This window comes from Sphaerodactylus townsendi, linkage group LG05 (genome assembly GCF_021028975.2).
Source record: "Sphaerodactylus townsendi isolate TG3544 linkage group LG05, MPM_Stown_v2.3, whole genome shotgun sequence".
NCBI lineage: Eukaryota > Metazoa > Chordata > Lepidosauria > Squamata > Sphaerodactylidae > Sphaerodactylus > Sphaerodactylus townsendi.
Window position 1 is genome coordinate 40,333,179 of NC_059429.1, and position 19,751 is coordinate 40,352,929.

A 19,751-nucleotide genomic window follows, 5' to 3' on the forward strand; every position below is an offset into this window, starting at 1 on the left:
GGAAGTGGCATAATTTGGATCCTATTCAAAGGTAGCAAATTGTCAGATACATTTTTCAAAGAAAAAAAGTAATCTTGTGTCAGTGCCTTTACACTATGTTCTGTTGCTGAAGGTGCCCTGCAATTCCGTCCCTTATTACATAGCATTTGGATTATTCCCAATTGTAAGCGAAGGTCTCATTACACAATTCAAAAATTTCCTGTTAACTTTTTTTTTTTTTGGTTCTGTGAGGTAGGTGGTCCTGACCTGGATGGTCCAGGCTAGCTCAGCTCATCAGATCTGGGAAGCTAAGCAGGGTTGGCCCTGGTTAGTACTTGGATGAGACACCAGTAAAAAATTCCAGGGTCGCTATGCAGATGAAGAAAATGGCAAACCACCTCTGCTAGTCTCTTGCCTTGAAAACCCTAAGGGGTCTCTATAATTTGGGACTGCACTTTTCACATACAAGATGGGTTTAGAGAAGAGTCGCACTATAATTGCATAAAGAGTCTAAAGAGAGAAGGAAGGCTACTCCTTATTGTCTCTTCTAATTGATAAGGAAATTACTTGCCAAGCCAGAGCTAAAAGAGTAACACATCTAGCAAGGCAGGTTTCAGCTGCAAATGGAGAAACATAGAGATCATATACAGATATTCTTATGCTATTCCCTTTATGGAAGATGATGTTCAAAAAGGCAGACCTCTGGCAGGCAAACAGGATTGGGACAATTAAACTCCACAGCAACAAGTTCCTCAATGTATCTAATGACCATATGCACCATCACTGGAAGGAAGTTAAAAATGATGCCATCATCAACAGGCAAATATTCAGTTGCAGACAAATATGAGGTGGCTACATTTGATAACTCAGATTATGAAAAGCATGAGGCTAGATGCAGTGCCAGGGATGGTCACAAAAAGAATAAGACAGTAGGGTTGTGAAATGTATAAGGAGGACCTTAGAGTGCATTCAAGCCCAAACAAGCTACTGACATTAGGCAAAGCCATCATATACATGGGTTCTTTCCCTCCTAGAAAAAAAAAGTAGTCTGTGGACCTACAGTTTACTGCCTAAGTGTAATTACATATCACACTTCCATTGCTTTCTGCCACTAAATAGCTTTCTTAGCTTTATACTAGCAGATTATCATGATGACAAGCAGGGCTTTATCCTTAAACCATGAAACCAAATGTAGTTCATGACGCACTATCAATATTTTAACCCCTTTTTCTCTTTAGTTCTTGGAAGCCAGAAAACCAGGAGGCTCATCAAGCTATTAAACATAACTGAGTTTTGATTTGTCAGAGCAATATAAACCTAATCAAAGCAGCAGTGGTGAAGGTGTGTGTGACAATTCCACCATCATCTCATCAATTATTAGAGTCCTCCCATCACATTGCACTGTTGTAACCTTTTCCTGTTTACTGCTGAACTCTTTTAGAGTCTTCCATGTAAGTTTTTACATGAGGTAACGTGTTTTTGGATGTCTGTTGCTCTCTGCATCAGGATGTTTTGGACATAATGAATACGCTTCTTGTGGTCTGAACTGCCACTGCAACTGACAGGATCTGCAAACTTGAGTCTTCCTTTTGGATCATAAATTAAAGAGTTTAGCAGCTGCCCATCAGTGATGTCTGGAACATACTCAGGTAATATGATAATGACATTCTGCAAAAAAATCCACAAGTGGCTCTGCTGCATTGAACTGATGGTTCCAAAAGTGACCAGTCAAAGTGCCATGGTGACGCTTATAAGTGACCAGTCAAAGTACCATGGTTGCTTACAACGATTGTAAAATGCTTGTGCATGTGGTGGAGGCGGGGAGAGTTGATTCTGTTTCCAACCAGGAGTAGACTAATGGAACTCAGAACCTGGGACAGAACTGTCGAAGCAACTCAGTGAGGCGTTCTGCGGGAGGCTTTGCAGTGATATGTGCACGTCGCTGCACAGCTGACACTGAGGCCAGGTTTCAACTGAGATGGATTCCGTCCAGCATTTTTATAACGAGTTGCAGCCGTTATAAATGAACTCGTTTTCCCTTTTGAGAAATGGAAAATTAATTCATTTATAACGATTGCAATTCGTTATAAATGCGTGGTGCGGAATCCGGCTGACTCAGAAGAATAATCAAGGCACAGCCGAAGAAAAGCCGCCTCTACCGTTACCACGGCAACAACTTAGTTTTTCCTAACGCTACAGCCCTAGCTCCGCCCCGTCTCGCGCGCGCGCAAATCCACCCTCCGGGATCCAATTCTATCTTGCACAGTCGCAGAACTCTCGCGAGAGGTCGCGCGCGGCGTTTCCTGGTGACCGGGCCCAAGGAGGCTGACTGGGAGGTAACGCGTGTTCGTTTTTGCGCTGATAAACGGTGACCGTGTCAGGATTGTCGGTGTTTGGGGGCTCCAGCTGTGACACAGTGGTGGGACTCTGTTCGTGTGAATGTATCTGTATATGAGAACTGGAGAAGTCGGTCTTGAGTGCGTGTAGCGATTCAGTGTAAGTGTTTTCTTCCCTGAATGAGAGGTGGCCTCTGTAGTAACTGGAATGTCAACGCGGTTAACGCACCAAGGGTGAAGCCGTGCTGAATCTCTCCACGTGGTCTCGATCCAATGGCACTCTCTCGGACTAACCTGCCTCATAGGGTTGTGGGAAGGATGAAATAGATCTTAATCTGAAGCTGTCTGGAGGCGAACAGAATAAAAACAGGAATAGTTTTTGTAAACTGTTAAATACACGTTAAAGACACTGTTCAACAAGGTGACCCTGAAACTACCCGGGTCTTCCAAATATTCCTCAGGGCTAACATTTTTCATTTCATGTATTTGGAATTGTGTTTTGTATATTTAAAAATGTAAAAGACACAACTTATCGAGACTGCCCAAGATGTTCATAGGGTACCCAATAGTAAAATATAATGCTGAACTATCTGGAGGTGACTGTTGCTTGCCTGTGGTAAGATTGGTTTGGGAAAAATAGGGCACCAACTGCTTTGCCTGGCGTAGATGGAGAACACTGTACGAACCGCATGTGCCACCTGGGCCTCCATTGTTAAAGAGGTATCCAGAAGTACACTCAGACTCTTTATTAGTATAACTTTCAGCTGGACATGTCTGGGGCACCAACTGGCACTCCCCATCCAACCCACGTTGGTCCAGCCACATGATCTCTGTTGGATTCAGCTTTAGGCAACTCTCTTTCATCCATCCCACCATGCCCTCCAAACAACTGGCCAGAACTGGGACAACCCCCACCCACCGTAATCCTCCATCAACAGATATGGAAGCATACTCATGACAATCCAGTCCAAACCTCCGAATTAACCCAACGATGACGTTTAATAATATTGATGAGAGAATCACCCCTTGCAGGGCACTGCACACAAATGAATGGTTGGCAGAGGTTCTTTCACCAATTGCTGTCCTCTGGCCCTGGAGAAGTGAACACAGTCATTGCAAGGCTGTCCCCTGAATCCCCATGCCAGCGAGGCAGTCAGCCAAGAAGTCGTAGGTGATCAAGTTGAAGACCTAATAATATCAGTAGCACCAACCCACCTTGGTCCTGGTGTCTCCGGATGTCATCTGTGAGGGTGGTCAGGGCCGTTTCCACCCCATGACCAGCATGGAACCTGGACTGGAAAGGATCCAGAGGTTGGTAACATATTTCCACAGAGGGCATTTGATCCCCAGTCCCCTGCAGCCAATAATCTCAAGATTGGCAAAATAAGTTCTAATTTGCTCCCACTTGGCTTTCCTGGCATTTACACATTTCTGGAGCAGCCGATGACATGTTGTGTCTACACAGAAGCAATAAGTTGGAGGTTACGGCTTTACCGACTGCCACCCCCAGGTTACCCAAAACTTCCTTGAGTATGTTCAGTTTCTCCCAGATCTCTCAACAGCACTCTAGATCTTCCTTGTTCCATGATCTTGTAAATATAATCATTATTCTCTTTGTAGCTCTGTCAGATAAACAGGTTTCCCACCTTTTTTATTACACAGTAAATGATATGCATGTCTTATACATTTATAGACAGAAGGGACCTTTCTCTTTCTATGGAGCAACTATAGCTTGCCTTCATCCCCATAGAACTCTGGGCTCTTTCAAGGGTAGATGGCAGGGTTTTTTTTCAGACCTGAGTTCTTGAACATTAAGCATGATAAATGACAAAAGCACCTTCTTTGCATGTAGAACATCAAAGGTTCAATCCTGACATTTCCAGGTAAAGGATTTCAGGAAAACATTGTGAAAAAAGCTGTTGTGAGTTAGGGCTATTCCGCATGCATGGTTTTTGTCGGTTTTGGGCCTGCACTACTTTGACGTTCTCGTTTCTTTTCCACATGTGTTTTGCCCCCTAAAGAAGTAGCTTCAGTTTTTCCTTAGCTTCTTTTTGGCTTTTTGAACAGGCACTTTTCTATTGTCTGGAAACATCTGACTTGTGGCTACCCGTAGGGTTTTCCAGGCAAGAAACCTTTGGAGGTGGTTTGCCATTGCCTGTCTCCGTGTCACAACCATGGTATTCCCTGGAGATCTCCCATACAAATACTAACCAGGGTCAAGACTGAGAGTGCATGACTGGCTCAGGGTCACCCACAAGTTTCCATAGTGTGGGAATTTGAACCTGGGTTTCCCAGGTCCTTGTCTGACACTTTAACCACTACACCACACTATCTCTCACCAGTGCTATTACTGCAAGTTTTTTTTCTCAAGCGGATTCTAAATTGGCTTCACTTAACTTGCAGAAATACTCTATTGGTTCCTCCCCACCCACCCACCCACTGACAGCCACCTATGCCCACATCTAGCCTCCCTGATTGATTTTATGCCCCAGTCCCACCTTCCCCTCAATCTTGGGCTTCCTCACTTCTTCCTTTAAAAAAAATTGAACTATCAAAATTGTTTGGCCCCAACTCTTCTTGGGTAAGTCCAGGAGAACGGTGGTCATTGTGTTTAGTGTTATCCACCTACCTGCTTGTATCCTGTCCTGCCCCCAACTGTGTTCATATGCTCTGTTTGCATTTCAGATGTCCTGTCCCCAAATCTGAGTTGGAAGAAAAATTTGCCATGGGTTTGTCTGCATCCTCTCCATCGATAGCACTCCAAGCTGATGTATCTGAACAGCCTCAGACAGCCAATTCACAATGTCCCATGCATCAGAATGAAACGGAAGGTAACTCCCTTACTAAGCTAAAACATAACATTTGAGAAAATGTTCTAAAATGGTTTGCATACAGAGAATTTGCATCTTATAACCCTGTATTAATATGGCAAGGAGTTTGGGCTACAAATGTGCAAGTTGGGGGCAATTGATATTAAAATGGAAAACTAAGATTTCTTTTCAACCAGGTGTATCAGCTGTTCAAGTGAAAAATTAGCCAGCTATTAACCTGAAATCAAATTTCTGACTTCAGTGGTAGCTGAGTAGAGAAATCTGATCTGTTTGAGTTGCTGTTGTTCTGCAGCTCTTTAGGAGAAATGCTACAGAAATGCTGCTTTTCATTAAAGTTCATTAGAGGTCTGATTCTGTAAAAAAGGTGCACATGTTTTTGGGTGGGAGGGTGGGTTGCGTAATGAACTTTGGAACAGGTCTTCGAACTGGGGAGCAAGAGAGGTCAAGGGAGAGCAGGAGAGTGCCCCACTAATCAGAATTTCTTAAAAAGGACATACAGATTCCACATTAGTTAGGAAGGCATTGTATTGCATTATCCTTCCTGCTATGGAAATCTGCACAGACTCAAGTGAGCGTCCTGTTTCAAACCTAAACCTCCTTTAAACAACCAGAACAATTATGAAGCTAGAAAGCCAGCAGGGGAGTGGGGGTATAGCCAGTGTTTTGTAAGGAGTTCCACATGTTTGATTACCTGCCCACTGTGTAGAAATTGTGGGTGTGCGCTTGATGGGCAACAATAAAACATATGAAGTTTAGTGTAGGTAAGTATAAGGTGATGCACATCGGAACGAAATTCCAACTTCAAGTATATGCTAATGGGGTCTGAATTTGCTGAGACTGAGGAGGAAAGAGACTTTGGAGTTAAACTGGCCAAACTCTGTGCTGGAAATGATTAGGAACATGATTGAAAATAAAATGGCCAATCTTACAATGTCCATATTTAGATCTATGCTGTGATCTCATTTGAAATAAATACTATATGCTGGTCACTGTAGCTCAATAAAGACATCACAGTGCTAGAAAACGTACAGAAGAGGGCAATGAAGATGATTAGAATATTGAAGCACTTTTCCTATTAGGAAAGGCTGAAGAATGGGATTTTTCAGTTCAGAAAAGAGACAACTAAAGGAGCACATGATAGAAATTTATAAAATTGTGTATAGGGTAGAGAGCGTGGACTGAGAGAACATTTCTCCCTCTCCCCAAATACTAAAACCTGAGGGTATCCAGTGAAGTTGACAGGCAGTAGATTCAGGACGTATAAAAGGAAATATTTATTTACTTATTGAGTGATTAAATCCAGAGGATGAAGTGATGGCCACAGAAACAGACAGCTTTAAGGTGTTGGATAGCCTCATGAAGGAGATGTCTGTCAGTGGCTACTAACCACAGTGAGAAAAGAGAACCTCCACATCCAAAGTCAGTAAACCTCTGACCACCAGTACTAAGAGGCAGCATCAAGCAAAGGCCTCTATGCACTGTTGTTGGCCCTCTAGATAACTGGTTGGCCACTGTGTGAAACAGGAAGCTGAACTAAATGAACCACTGAAAGAGCTGAACTAAATGAACCAAGAAGATACTGATCAAGCAAGTATCTTCTTACATTCTTAATTTTGAAAAGTTAGTCCAGAATTCCAGATAACTTATTCAGTAGTTCTGAGTTTTACACTAGATCAGTAATTTCCCATTCTAGTGTGATAAACAGCAATCGTTCTGTGTAAAAGCATCTGAATGGGAAATTACACTGCTGTGACTCTGGCCTATATGTTTGGTTTGAGAAAGAATACTATTGACCATTCGGTCACACTCGTAGCTGTCTTCCTTTTCTTTTTCTTTTTAGGCAAAAATAGATGAGAGCCTTATGCTCTGCTTCCTGTTGCGGCCTTGACCCAAGGGTAGAAAACAGTTGCAGAGAATACTTCTTTGTGCTTGCTTTGACTCTGTAGTGAGAGTGCAGTTACATGGACAATAGGTACTCCAATGTCTGTGCCCTCATTTTTTGCGATGGCTGACCTGATTCTGTGCACAGGTTCCTGAAAGATTTTTGTTTGCTGAATTCTACTTTCCCCCATCCTTTTCCTCGCCAGTACTGAGAAAGGAAAAGAACTGTAGTTCAAGACCACAGAAATCCTCCAGAAAGTGTACTTCCAAATATCTCCCAACCATGTACCATAAAGATTATTTTGCTAAATCTATTCCCAGGCATACTACTTGGTATTGTATATATGGCAGCAGGAGTAAAGTTTTAATTAAGGGATTAATGGAAGATAAAGCTCCTAGTTCAGTTTCATAATTACATGCTTGTTTTGTTTTAGGTTGCCCAATGCACATGAAATCAGCTGAAAATGTTGATGAAAGACACCACGTTTCTTGTCCTGTGCATCAAGAAAGAGCATATGAATATATTGAATGCCCTGTGAAGTCTCAAATGCATGAGAAGCTTGATCCCAGCAACATGGTGACTTTCTTTTTCTTACCAATGTAAAAGTGCTACTTTCAACTCCTTACAAAGCAACATCTATCTTGATGCACATGTTACAGTTCTTAAATCAAATTTATAAAGGCTTAATATTTTGATATGTGTGTATGATAACAACATAGCAGAACTGAGAACAACATGAATTGTTCATCCTGCAGTTTAGACAAGCCCTAGCCTTTGGGCTGAAACAAGTATCCACGTTGGCATTGTTCTGAGAAACTGTATTTGTCCATTTGAGCTGTTTTCAATAAGTAGTATATTTCAATAGGCAACTTTCTTTAGAGCTACCATTTGTGAAATTGCCCTACTGGTAGTATTTTTAAAACAGTTGCTATTCTTCAATTTTTCTATAGCATATTTGCAAGTAGGTTAGAACACTTTTGATAAATGTATGCTAATATATACTAATGCATGTGATTTAATGTAATTCTGATTGAAAACGTAGCCATCTTGACTAATTCTTGTGGAAGGTACCATAAATCAGATCCTGCTGCACTTTTTTTCTTCTTCGAATACAAGTTCCCCCTCCCCCTTCTTTGGACACTTGTTTCTTACCCTAGCTGTTTCTGTCAGTATCCTTGGAGACTTGGCAAGTCATGTTTTTAATAAATATCATCTGGTCAATTGAATCCTGTTCCCCTTCCATGTTTAAACTCTGTATTAAACAAATCAGCTAAGCAGAGTGCCTGGAAAGGATAAAAAGCCAATGGGTAACCTTTGCCTTACGGGAAGTATAATAGGGCTGAGGGAAAGAGCTTCTTGTCACCAAACCCTACCATTTCTGAAGCAGCTCAATCCCCGAAGAGAAAAGGCGGGAAAATCTGACAAGTCTGGTCAGTGAGTGGATTCCTAATCTAAAGTAATATAGAAGGTGAAGGGGGTGCCGTCGCAACATCACAATGATTAATGCAATGGCACAATAATGCATTTAAAAATAGTATACATTTATTTTAAAGGCATTCATAGTGTGAGTGTCATTCAAGCATAAAAGGAAATGGTGAAAGTTGACTAATTCAGGACCAAGCAGGCAATTTACATTGTATGTTCTGATGAAGAATTAGGATACTGAACAGCAGGATTTCAAAATTTTATATCATTCCAGCAGTTCATTTTCAAGCCATTTCAAAGACTTTCATTATGGAGTTGGCCACATATTACTTTGGCTCTGGTACCCTAGCCTAGGAAAACATGACTTTCATCCTGTCAGCAATAGAGCATTGAAGTTTTCAGCAGACAAGTCCACTGGAAGCCTCTACTGTTTGGCAGATATTCTTGTATGAGGAAAATTAATAGCTAACATATCCTCAAACAGGATGTAAAGAGAAGGAATTTTGGAAAGCCTAGGAAACAATAAAGCCAGACTGAAGTAATGCCTGCAGAAGGAACTAGATTAACATTTTGCTGGGGCATGAGCTAGATTCTTTTTTTTAAAAAACCCAAACTGTTAAAATCCACATTTTTCCTCTGTTCTACCAGATACTTACTACTACTCTCATTTTCCTGTTCCATTTGTTGTTGTTTTTTAGATGCCATCCCCTAATCAACAGCCATCCCCTGGTCAACCATTTGCACTGTCTACCACAAGAGAAGAGTCTACTATTCCTAGAACTTTTTCTCAACAAAACTGGGTTTATCCTTCAGAACAAATGTTTTGGAATGCAATGCTTAGGAAAGGGTAAGTGGAATAAGAATAGAGTTATGTTCTAGTTTTTTCAGATTCTTTGGCAGTACTTTTGCTCTTAATTTTGTTGAGGAATGCCTTGGGACACGTGCAGAGTGCTTTTTCATTCATGTGTGATAACTGCATCCAGCCCCAGTTCATCAGTCCCAATACTGGAGCTAGTTGCAGTTTTGCCGTGATGGTGAAAAGACACCGGACAAGTGGTCTGAGCATGCGCTTGTGCACGTGCCACCTCATTTGCTCATTTGTTGCCTTTTCCTCTTGTTGCTGTTCTCCCCATTTTCTTCCTGTCAGAATGTAGATTGTAAGTTCTTTGGGTGAGAAGTCAGCTATTTTTTTATTTACAAAAACCGGTGGTTTATCAGTGGACGAGGGCTAGATGTCCTCTCCACAAAAGAGAACGTTACGAGTGATTAGTGGGATGATAAGAAGATACTGAGGTGATATGAAGGATCTTCCTGTGGTGCTGGATCTATGGAAGCTCATTTATACAAGCAAGTCCTCACATTGCTGCTTTTGCCAAGGGACTGAGATCTCTGGCTGTTGTGGGTTTTCCACGCTGTGTGGCTTTGGTCTGGTAGTTTTCTCCCGCATCTGTAGCTAGCATCTTCAGAGGCATGTCACAGTAAGATATGTTCTTTCTGTGATACAGTGTGGAGTGATTGTGTGATGGGATATATGTTTTGTCCACCTCACAAGCAGGTGAAACACATTTTTCATGTGTCTGGTGGAGTTCATTTACATTGCTGTTGCATTTGCAATCGCTTTCATTTGCAATTGCATTAGCATGTGGTTGGGTGGAGTTGCTGAGCCTCACATCACCGTGAGGTGGACAAAATGTGTACCCAATCACTCAATCACTCCAAAATGTGTCACAGAGATGAACACATCTTACTGTGACATGCCTCTGAAGATGCCAGCCATCGATGTGAGCGAAGTATTAGGAACAAAAACTGGCGGACCACGGCCACACAGCCTGAAAGCCTACAACAGCCAGCTGATTCCGTCCATGAAAGCCTTTGATGATACACTGATTGCAGTGTATGTTTGAGCACATTGCAGCCAAGGTTGTTAGGTCGGGAGGCATGACTTCCAGGCAGATTTGAGTCCAGGAACTACTATTCATTTGTTTAAACATACTGTGTATGAGTACTGGAATCTAGGCAGGTCTACAGTGTGGACTTTCCATCACACAAGCAATTGAATAAATGAGCAAAGACCTCTTCAGTCTTTGCAGCAGGTTGGCAGCCAGTGTGATGTAGTGTGTGAGGCGGTCTCCCTGCTGTCTGCTATCCTACCACCAAAGGAAAGGGAAGGCTTACCTTACTCTTCACCAGCGGTTCCGGTTGGGGCTGGCAGGAGGGAAATTCAAAATCTGTCCTGCTATTCGAAGAGACTCATAGAAGGAACGGACTTACTCCATTGAGGACTGCGCTATGGGCATTCTCGGCATGAAAGCCCAGTGGAAGCTGACTGAAGTCAGCAGCACCCCTGGAATGACCCCATTTACACTGGTCTATAATTCTACAACTTTAGGCTGACGTGGCTGTGTGGAGTGCTGGCACTTCAGGGTCAGGTGCCCCGGAGCTCCATGGCATCCACCTGCCTCACAATTTCCCCTCACTACTGGCTGAAGTTCCACTTACACCAGGGGGTGTACAAACATGCTGGCATGGCTTTGTTGTGACTCCCAAGAGCCGATTCCCCTCCCTCCCCAGATTGGGCTGCCCATCTTTCTTATGTTCACTGCCTTGTGGACACTGGTGGCATAAAAATGTTTTAAATAAATACAATCAATATGAAGAATTTGTAGACAATATGGGGTGTGTATGAGCAGACAGGCATCGGAGATTTTTACCCAATCCACAAAGTTTCTTTCCTCAGTATGAATTTGATAATCAGCTTTACTTAAATATTAGTACCTTGCTTTTTCACTTGGCTTCAGGTGGCTCTGTGCACTGAGTGCCAGAAGAAAAGGAGAAAGTAATGGATTCCTAAAATGGAGACTGCACATAGTTGCATTTGGTGCCTACTTGGAATAAATAATATTTAGTTACAGTGTGCGTATATATATTTTTTGCACATGATTTCAGCCTATGAATTCTTTTAATTAGAGGAGATTAAAATATTCAGAACAACCTTGAAGAAATTACTTTCTAATGTCTTCAATATTGCTATCTTTAGATGGAGATGGAAAGATGATGACATAAAACCTGAAGATATGACTAATATTATTAAGATTCATAATCAGAATAATGAGCAAGCTTGGAAGGAAATTTTAAAATGGGAAGCACTTCATGCTAGGTGAGTATATTTGAAGTCTTGAAGTAACAGATAACTTTGGTAAGAGGGAAACATTTGTCTTTGGAGTGTGTGATGGAATCTGGTCAGCATGGAAGGATAGGATGTTGGGCTTTATGTTTCTTTACCATTTTTGTTTTGCTTAGAATGGTGATCCATGTATGTCTGAAATTGCTTTTCAGGGAGTGCCCCTGTGGACCGACACTTGTTCGGTTTGGAGGTAAAGCTAAGGAATATTCACCAAGAGCCAGAATACGCTCCTGGATGGGGTATGTTATGAAGAAAAACTGCCTTTGCTCGTAATAGAAAGTCTTTAAAGTCTGAGGCAGATGGGCATCTGAATACTTGTTAACATTTAATATGTGATACCTCTATAATTTTGGTGATGATCTTCATGCAGTATCACTAAAAACTGTCTTTCTTTCCAGGTATGAATTGCCTTTTGATAGGCATGACTGGATTATTGAACGCTGTGGAAAAGAAGTCAGATATGTTATTGATTATTATGATGGAGGGGAAGTTGATAAGAACTATCAGTTTACCATTTTGGATGTTCGTCCAGCTTTTGATTCCTTAACTGCTGTGTGGGACAGGATGAAGGTGGCTTGGTGGCGCTGGACTTCGTAACTAAACTTTCACCCTATGGAAAACAATATTAGAACTGTGTTACTTTGGTCTTGAATAAAAATTCATGCTGACTTCAGTTCTATATAACAGCATTGTGCTAGCTATTCCGGGACAAACTACGTTACTTTAATCAGGGCTTTGTTTAAATAATACAGTGTGTATGTGTGTTTCCCCCTCCCCCCGGCATTTGATCACAAGTGGAAGACACTTAGTTACATTTGATCACAAGTGGAAGACATATGGAATCTGTATGCATCAGGAAGAAGAGACAGCCCTACAATAGAAGAAGAGGTGGTTTTTATATGAAAAATAGAAGAGGTGATTTTTATATGCTGCTTTTCTGTACTGTCAGGTGTCTCAAAGCAGCTTACAATCACCTTCCCTTCCCACACCCTCTGTAACAGGCACCTTGTGAGACAGGTGCGGCTGAGAGTTCCGAGAGAACTGTGGCTAGCCCAACAGGCTGCATGAGGAGAAGTAGGGATTCAAACCCAGTTCTTCAGATGAGAGTTTGCTGCTCTTAACCATTATACCACATTGGCTCTTAAATAGATTGTATGTACATATGCAGAAAGTATCCATGGTTTACATACAAATGCATTTTTTTTAGAAACAATCAGAAATCAACTATTTGACAGTTTTGACATCCTGCCTTTTTGGAAGTTGAGGTAGAGTTTGACAAAAAAACCCCCCCACAACCCTTTGCTAATGTCTGTTTTGAAATACTTTGCTCTTTAAATAATAAGTTTAAATGTTCAGTACTACAAGGAGCATTGTGGTAAATGAATTAGCGTATCGACTTTTTCATGTCATATATACTTCACCAGGTAGCATATGGTTTAGAACTTTTGGACTCTGAGCAAGGAAGGGCGGCTGTCAGAAACTGGTTCCTCTTGGAAACACGTAATTTAAAGGTGCCATATCTGAAACATTTTCTGTGCATGTTCTTCTAAAAAATCAGTAAAGTGTTAGCCTGTGCACTTAGGTGAACCTGTAGGATTCACTTACATGAAGAATGATGTCTAATAGATACCAACATCAAAGATACTTGTGCAGTACAAAAGGTTGTTTTGGACTGGATTTTGTTAGGAGTTGCCTTTGAATAATTTTGTGGTTATAAATTCACTTTTGTGTGAATGCTGATGAGCTTTTCAATGCTTAAATCCAAATTTAACTGCAAACCAGGCTGGGGTGGTAAAAAGGGCTTCCAGACAAATGCTTTGCTGGAGCTATGCCTAGGTCCCATCTCGACCCTTTGCAGCTGGATATTCTTGGTCAGCAACCTTGGCTTTTCCTGTGCTCCTTTTTGCATCCTATACACCGTTGTGATGGCTGTACTCTTCTTTTGTCCTCACAATTCCCACTACCCTCCTGTCTGGCTTGAAAAAGAAGAGAACATGAAAAGCAGAAGGTGAAATGTTTGTTAGGGGGTTGTGGATCAGTATTGCTCCCAGCAAAGTAGCCAGGATAGGCTGTGGCAGCAAAACAAGAGGAAGGACCTTGCAGCACCTTTTGAAGAAACAAATGCACTCCAGTTAGAGGCATGAAATTACTTCTGAACAAGTGCTTTATACACAGAGTGGATAACCAAAAAATGAACACTGGATTAAAAGACTTAATTTGTGACATTTCTGTGCAAAATTGCATGAATTTGTTTTAAGCTGCCACAATACTGCTTCGAATAATCCTTTGTATGGCTGTTGTATGTGAACTTTTGTCTCTTCTCATCTCTGCTGGAAGAATCTTTTCAAAAATCTTTGAAAGAGCAATATATGCTAAAATGTTGAGGAAATTATTGGGGGAACCACCAAAGGTTTGTATGTTACTGACAAAATCACTAATGCAACTTTTAATCATCAAGCAGATGTTAATGTGTGATAACTGACTACATATCACTACAATAATTTAAAGCCTTGATTTTTAAATTGTAGACACATTTTTTTTCAGAAATGGAAAACTAATTCTGTTTTTCATGATGGCCACTGCATCTGATGGATGATGTCAGATCAGTATTCACACCTCTGCAAGATACATTTGCTGGAAAAGGTTCCAATAATCTAGTATATATTTTCATTGTATATAGATGGAGTCACCCATATGTTATATGATGCTTCCTGGCTTTAAACAGAAAGAAAATAAAGTTTATTTTTTACCTCATCCAATGTCTGTAGTCTCTTGGTGTCACCACTATAGTGTTGTAGCCTCCTGATATCACCACTATTATTGACAGCTTTTTGAAATAGGCAAAACATTCTATAAAACTGGATTTTCAGATTTCCAGGCTTACAGATTCTTTGAAAAGTTATTCATTTAGTAGGAATAGTTAGAGTATATTAATGAGAAAAGTGGATTGAGATGGACTAGATTTTTGACAGGTTTTGTGCTTGCTGAGATCTAGGTATGTGGAGTAGTTCCTATAAAATCCTACTGTATCCCTCCCACCCCACAGCATGCTGCTATTCCTTTAAGTGCTGGGATTCGGGGCTATCTGGTTGCAGCTGAGTCTGTTGATTATCAGTAATGAGGCTACTGGAGCTGGGATGTAATAGGAAGGCATGGAAGAGCCTTGGCTTCAAGTGAATGGCTCTACTGAGTTGGAGAATGATTGGAAAACCAGCTGTGTGCAAAGGCAGCTTGTTTATTATTAACAGCCTTTGGAAAGCTGTGATAGGGCCTTTTAGAATGTGCTCTTAACCCTGGTCTGTGGGTGTTGAATTCTCCTGTAAATAAATTTTGCTATGCGACTGATCTCTCCAGGCTAGTGCCTCAATACATTCTAGTGAGGTGCTTGAACTGTCCTTAGACTGCCTGTAATAATACACATTGATAACATTGGCTAGGTTGTGCTCTTCTAAAAACAGGTATTTAGGATTTGGCAGCAATTCTTGAAATTCTCCAGGACAAGACTAATTATGGCCCATCAAAATAAGAGACAAAATTAATTGCTTGCTTATTCATACCGGAGAAATAGGGATCTTCATTAGGTTATTCACTATTGTGGACTAGGGGAAAGCTAATTTCCCACCAATTAATAAAACATTGTCTCAGTTGGGAGGCATGGAGCCAGGGGCCCAACTCTCAATCTAAGCTGTTCTACTAGGGTTCTAATCCAGGTTTCAGAAACGGGGTCCCAACTGGTAGTATTTGTTAAGGATACATGAAAAGATGTAATATGGGGACCCCCATCAGAGGCATACAACTCTTTAAAATAGTTATACCAAGATAGAGGGTCTATTGTTGCTGTTGGAGCAGCTGAATGTGAGTGGCCAGCAACTAAAGACCAAAAGCTCTTGGTATCCTTCAATATGATAGAACGATAAGTAAGTGCAGGTGGGGCTGACAAACTGCCTGTTTTTCCTGAAAGAGTAAAGCAAGATTTGGTTTAAAAGAACCAAATGTCTCTCGTGTCAGGAAGGAAACTAATTTGTAAACTGCATTAGTAAATTTGCTATACAGTTGTTGGAGTTGCCACTTTAAGGCAGTACACTCCCTGTAACTATAGTTATTTGGGGTTATGGGCTGCCCTTCCCAACCTTACAGGTTTGAGTTGCAAGGGCATCAGCAATGCTCTGAGTTAGTGGCTCAAACTGTATGATAGATTTTTTCTGAAGGTGGTGTATTCAGAAGGTTCAATCAAAATTCTGAAGGTGGGCACTATGTGAAAGGGCTTCAGTTTCCTTGAAAGAATAATTTTTCCACACTATTTTTGGGATAGAAACGAGAAACTGATGGTCAGTTTTAGGGCCATTTAGTCCTAGTTCAAAAAGGAGCACTAGGGACATATGGTCACTCTAGGGTTCATAGTCGACTGTAAAAGACGTTATGTTCCCAAGATCAGAGCACAGAATTATTACATAGTCAATTACACTGTTATCCAGAGAGGAGACATATGTAAATTCCCCTTTACTATCATCTAAAGCACAGGTGTCAAACTTGCGGCCCTCCAGATGTTATGGACTACAGTTCCCACCATCCCCTGCCACGAGTTTGACACCTATGACTAAAGCTAAGTCATTCAAAGGAACTAGATTAAATTGTAAACACATCTCGGAGAAGCTACTGCCAGCAGCATTAGTTAAATAGTCTCTCGAACTTCTTGGAAGAGAGAAGTGCCCAGGTAGGAGATCTGAATCCAGGTTAGTTAGTAGTTGGAAGTTGGATTCATCTTTGCCAATTCTGGCATTGAAATCACCTGCAATGATCAATTTATCGGGTTGGAATGATTGGCAAAGATTAGAGAGATTGTTATCAAATTGTTGAACAATATGGTTGTTCTGCGTAGAAAAGGAAAAGGGCGAGAAATATACATTAACTAACAGCACACTGCAGATGAGTCCAATTTTAAAAGAAGTGCTTGCGCCACATGGTCACACGAGTGGAGAAACTTGTCGGAAGCTTTGAGATTCACTGCAACTAGGAACGCTAGGCCAGCTCTGTGTTACCATGGCCTTCATCCCCTGCCTTAGGAAATATTGGATTTCATATTATTTCTCATATTGTGTGCTACAAAATACCAGTTTCATGTTTGAATGGGTGGATAGCAGAGTATCCAAACTGAGAGCAAGCCTAAGGCAAAACAGTCTGTTTGCAGAGATTAGATTTGTGAGTTACTACAATGATACAACTTGGATGCCTCACAACAAGGACATATATCTTTGATTATCTTACCCAGCCAAAGTACTCCATTGACATAATGGAATCTGCAAATCTCCTGAACACCACACCTCAATAAGCTGCTTTTGGAAGCCACTGTGCTCTTGAGAAAAACATGTTTACAAACAATTGCTTCTTCTTTGCATTTCCCCAACCTTTAGATATGATCTCCCTAACAACAAGGTCCCGTCCTAAATCACTCAGCCTCAGCCAAATTTGAATACTGAAGGCAGAGACTGTAGGAAGTATCTCTGCATAAACCATTCATGGTATCACTGATATAATCTAGGACCAATTGACCCCATTGTCCCGGGAAGCAGAAACAATAGATAGAGCTGATTAATTAGCTCATGCCCCTCAAGTCCAGCAAGAAGCCCCAAGCAGTTTCAGAGAAACAAAACCTAAGTTTGAGGTTCCCGCCAAACCAGCGATCCACCCTATAAAAGAGCTATACACCTTAAGCTCAGTGCTCAATACTAGCCTGAACCTCTCTTGGTCGTGTTGGTGTGAGACACGATATTGTCCTTCGCATTGGATTTCTGTGCTGGCATAGAAATCCTTGCCTTCTACTATCAGCTGATTTAGGTAACGTATAAGTCCTTGCCTTCTACTATCAGCTGATTTAGGTAACGTATAAGTCCCCTGCTTCCCCAACTCCCTTCTATCATCCAACCTATCTCTTTCCTCTGTGTTTATATACCTAGGAACTGTGTGTATGTGCCTTAACGTCTCTCTGTATGATTGCTTGCAAACAAAATTTATATAAAAACATTTAAACTGCAATTTGGTCTCTTGTGAATTCTCTGCAGATACGTTTCAAGCCGTTTCTGGTATACATAGTCTAAAAAGATCCCCTCCCAACCTGCCTCTCACATTGCCAAGCCGAGTTATTTTCCCCAGCGCTACTTTAAAGATATTTGTGTGCTGTTACACTCCTAGCAGCTGGTGGAGATTCCCTAAAAATAAGTTCTTACACTGTTAAGCTGGGTAACATCTGGGTCTCCCTTTTGAGTGGACTTTAAAAACTGGCAAGTCATAGGAATTAAAACCAGATAGGCCAACCACAGGGGAAGACCAGGCTTCTTGCAACAGAACTATGTCGAACAAAGTCAAATAAGAGCAAAAGTTAGGTATATGCTTTTTTTTGTTCCACAATCCAAGACAGGATTCTTAAGGGGGGCATGGAGTGGAAGAAGGGTCCTGATGTCAGTCAAGTTCCTGTACTTGATCAAGGGTACCTTCTGCGTCTCTGAAGATACATCCATTAAAGTCAGGACCCTTAGTGTAGTGAGATTTAGGGAGAATACAGGTCTCCACCTATGGGGATATTTCAATCGCTGGCAAAAAGGTTCTAAGACATTATGCTTTGACTTCCAAGATTCCAAACTTGTTGTATTGTTCCCTGAAGAATGCAGACCTTAGCAAAGGTGTTTGCCATTATTATTTCAAACAAAAACAGCTTGAGACATATTTTCTTGTGAAACTGCATCTACTGCTTCAAAGAGACAGAAATTGTTGGATCATACTCTGCTTGTGTTGAGACTCGTGACACATAGTTATTGTTTAGATGTCTCATTCGCTTTTATACTCCATTTAGGAATACATTAACACCCAAGTGCCATTTGTCCGTCTCTAAATAATTCACCTTGCAAAATTCAGAAACAAGTTTTTAATATGAAAATGACAGATGTGAAACAAAACGTGCAGGTGAGACTCATGAAGATGCAGATGGGCTTGTCTTAAATCTGACCTTTCTCAAATTGTAAATATGAATTAATTCCAGGAGCTTAGCTATTGTGATTGCATTAACACCATAAATGTCATGGTAGGACATCAGATACTCCTGAAGTTCAGAAGCCATAAGAAAAAGATTAAAACTGTATTTACAACCTTTAATTTGCTCTGACCTTCACAGAGTATGGTTTGTTTTTGCAAAGAAAAAGACGCATGTTCTTTGTATAAAAATTTTGCCAAGAGGAGGGATACAAAAAATCTTAAAATATAATAGCAGTATTTCAAATGCAACTCCCAACAATGGTTTATCCAGTGTGGCATTACACAATCTATGGCATAGTTTTTGCCCTCTTGTTTCATCAAATAAGTGGAACGCTTCTTCAGAGCACTTGCACACCTACTAAGACTTTTGTAGGAAGAAGCCATATTGAATAAAATCAGACTTACTGCCAGGCAGACCTGTTTAGGATTGTTCATTCAGGTACATATTATTTCTGACATTTTAAATTTTGATTGTCCTAATCCATTTGGATATATTTTGATTTTGAAAAAGCCCTATTGTATGTTGAAGTATGTTTAATGTTGGTATGCAAGTGTCATCGTAAGTTATTCATAGTCCATAGACTCCATACAATTGGAATAAACAAACAGCAGATAGAATGGTATGCAAGTGTTTAAACTGTGAAAGTGTAGCTTGCATAAGTTTCTGTGTGGAAAGTGTGATGCATTCCCTAGGTGGGAAGGATTGAGTAACGAAGGGCTTCCAATTTCAAGTAATGTTACCAGCAGTGTATGTGTTTGCCATATGTTCTCTGACATTATACTCTGCAACGAGTGACCCTGGGTCTCAATTTTTTATCCTGCTTAATGTGAATGTGTTGAAGTAGCCCTTGGTTTCAGTTAGAGTCCAGTTGTAAATCTGGGAAAACTCCAGCCCAGTCTGGAGGCTGTTAACCCTGGAGAGCTGGACTAGGAAGGAGGATCTTATCAAGGAGGCTGGACAGTTGAAGAAGAAGAGTTGGTTTTTATATCCTGCTTTTCTCTCCCTTTAAGGAGTCTCAACGTGGCTTACAAACTTCTTTTCCTCCTTTCCCTACACCAGACACCTTGTGATGTAGTAGGTGGGCCTG

At 41.0% G+C, this 19,751-nt stretch overlaps 1 protein-coding gene across 3 annotated transcripts; it reads left to right on the forward strand.

The window, feature by feature from the left end:
- Nucleotides 1-2,224: 2,224 nt before the first annotated feature.
- Nucleotides 2,225-14,391, forward strand: LOC125433767 (holocytochrome c-type synthase). 3 transcript variants are annotated; one of them, XM_048498574.1, is made up of 8 exons: nucleotides 2,322-2,475; nucleotides 3,348-3,626; nucleotides 5,001-5,146; nucleotides 7,462-7,604; nucleotides 9,152-9,300; nucleotides 11,491-11,610; nucleotides 11,790-11,876; nucleotides 12,036-14,391. In XM_048498574.1, exons 2-8 carry the CDS (start codon nucleotides 3,589-3,591, stop codon nucleotides 12,232-12,234), a joined length of 882 nt encoding a protein of 293 aa, XP_048354531.1. In that variant the 5' UTR covers nucleotides 2,322-2,475; nucleotides 3,348-3,588; the 3' UTR covers nucleotides 12,235-14,391. The 3 variants fall into 3 exon arrangements, with proteins under 3 accessions (XP_048354533.1, XP_048354531.1, XP_048354532.1); XM_048498576.1 differs by lacking the exons at nucleotides 2,322-2,475; nucleotides 3,348-3,626 and adding an exon at nucleotides 2,225-2,315; XM_048498575.1 differs by lacking the exon at nucleotides 3,348-3,626.
- Nucleotides 14,392-19,751: the final 5,360 nt, after the last annotated feature.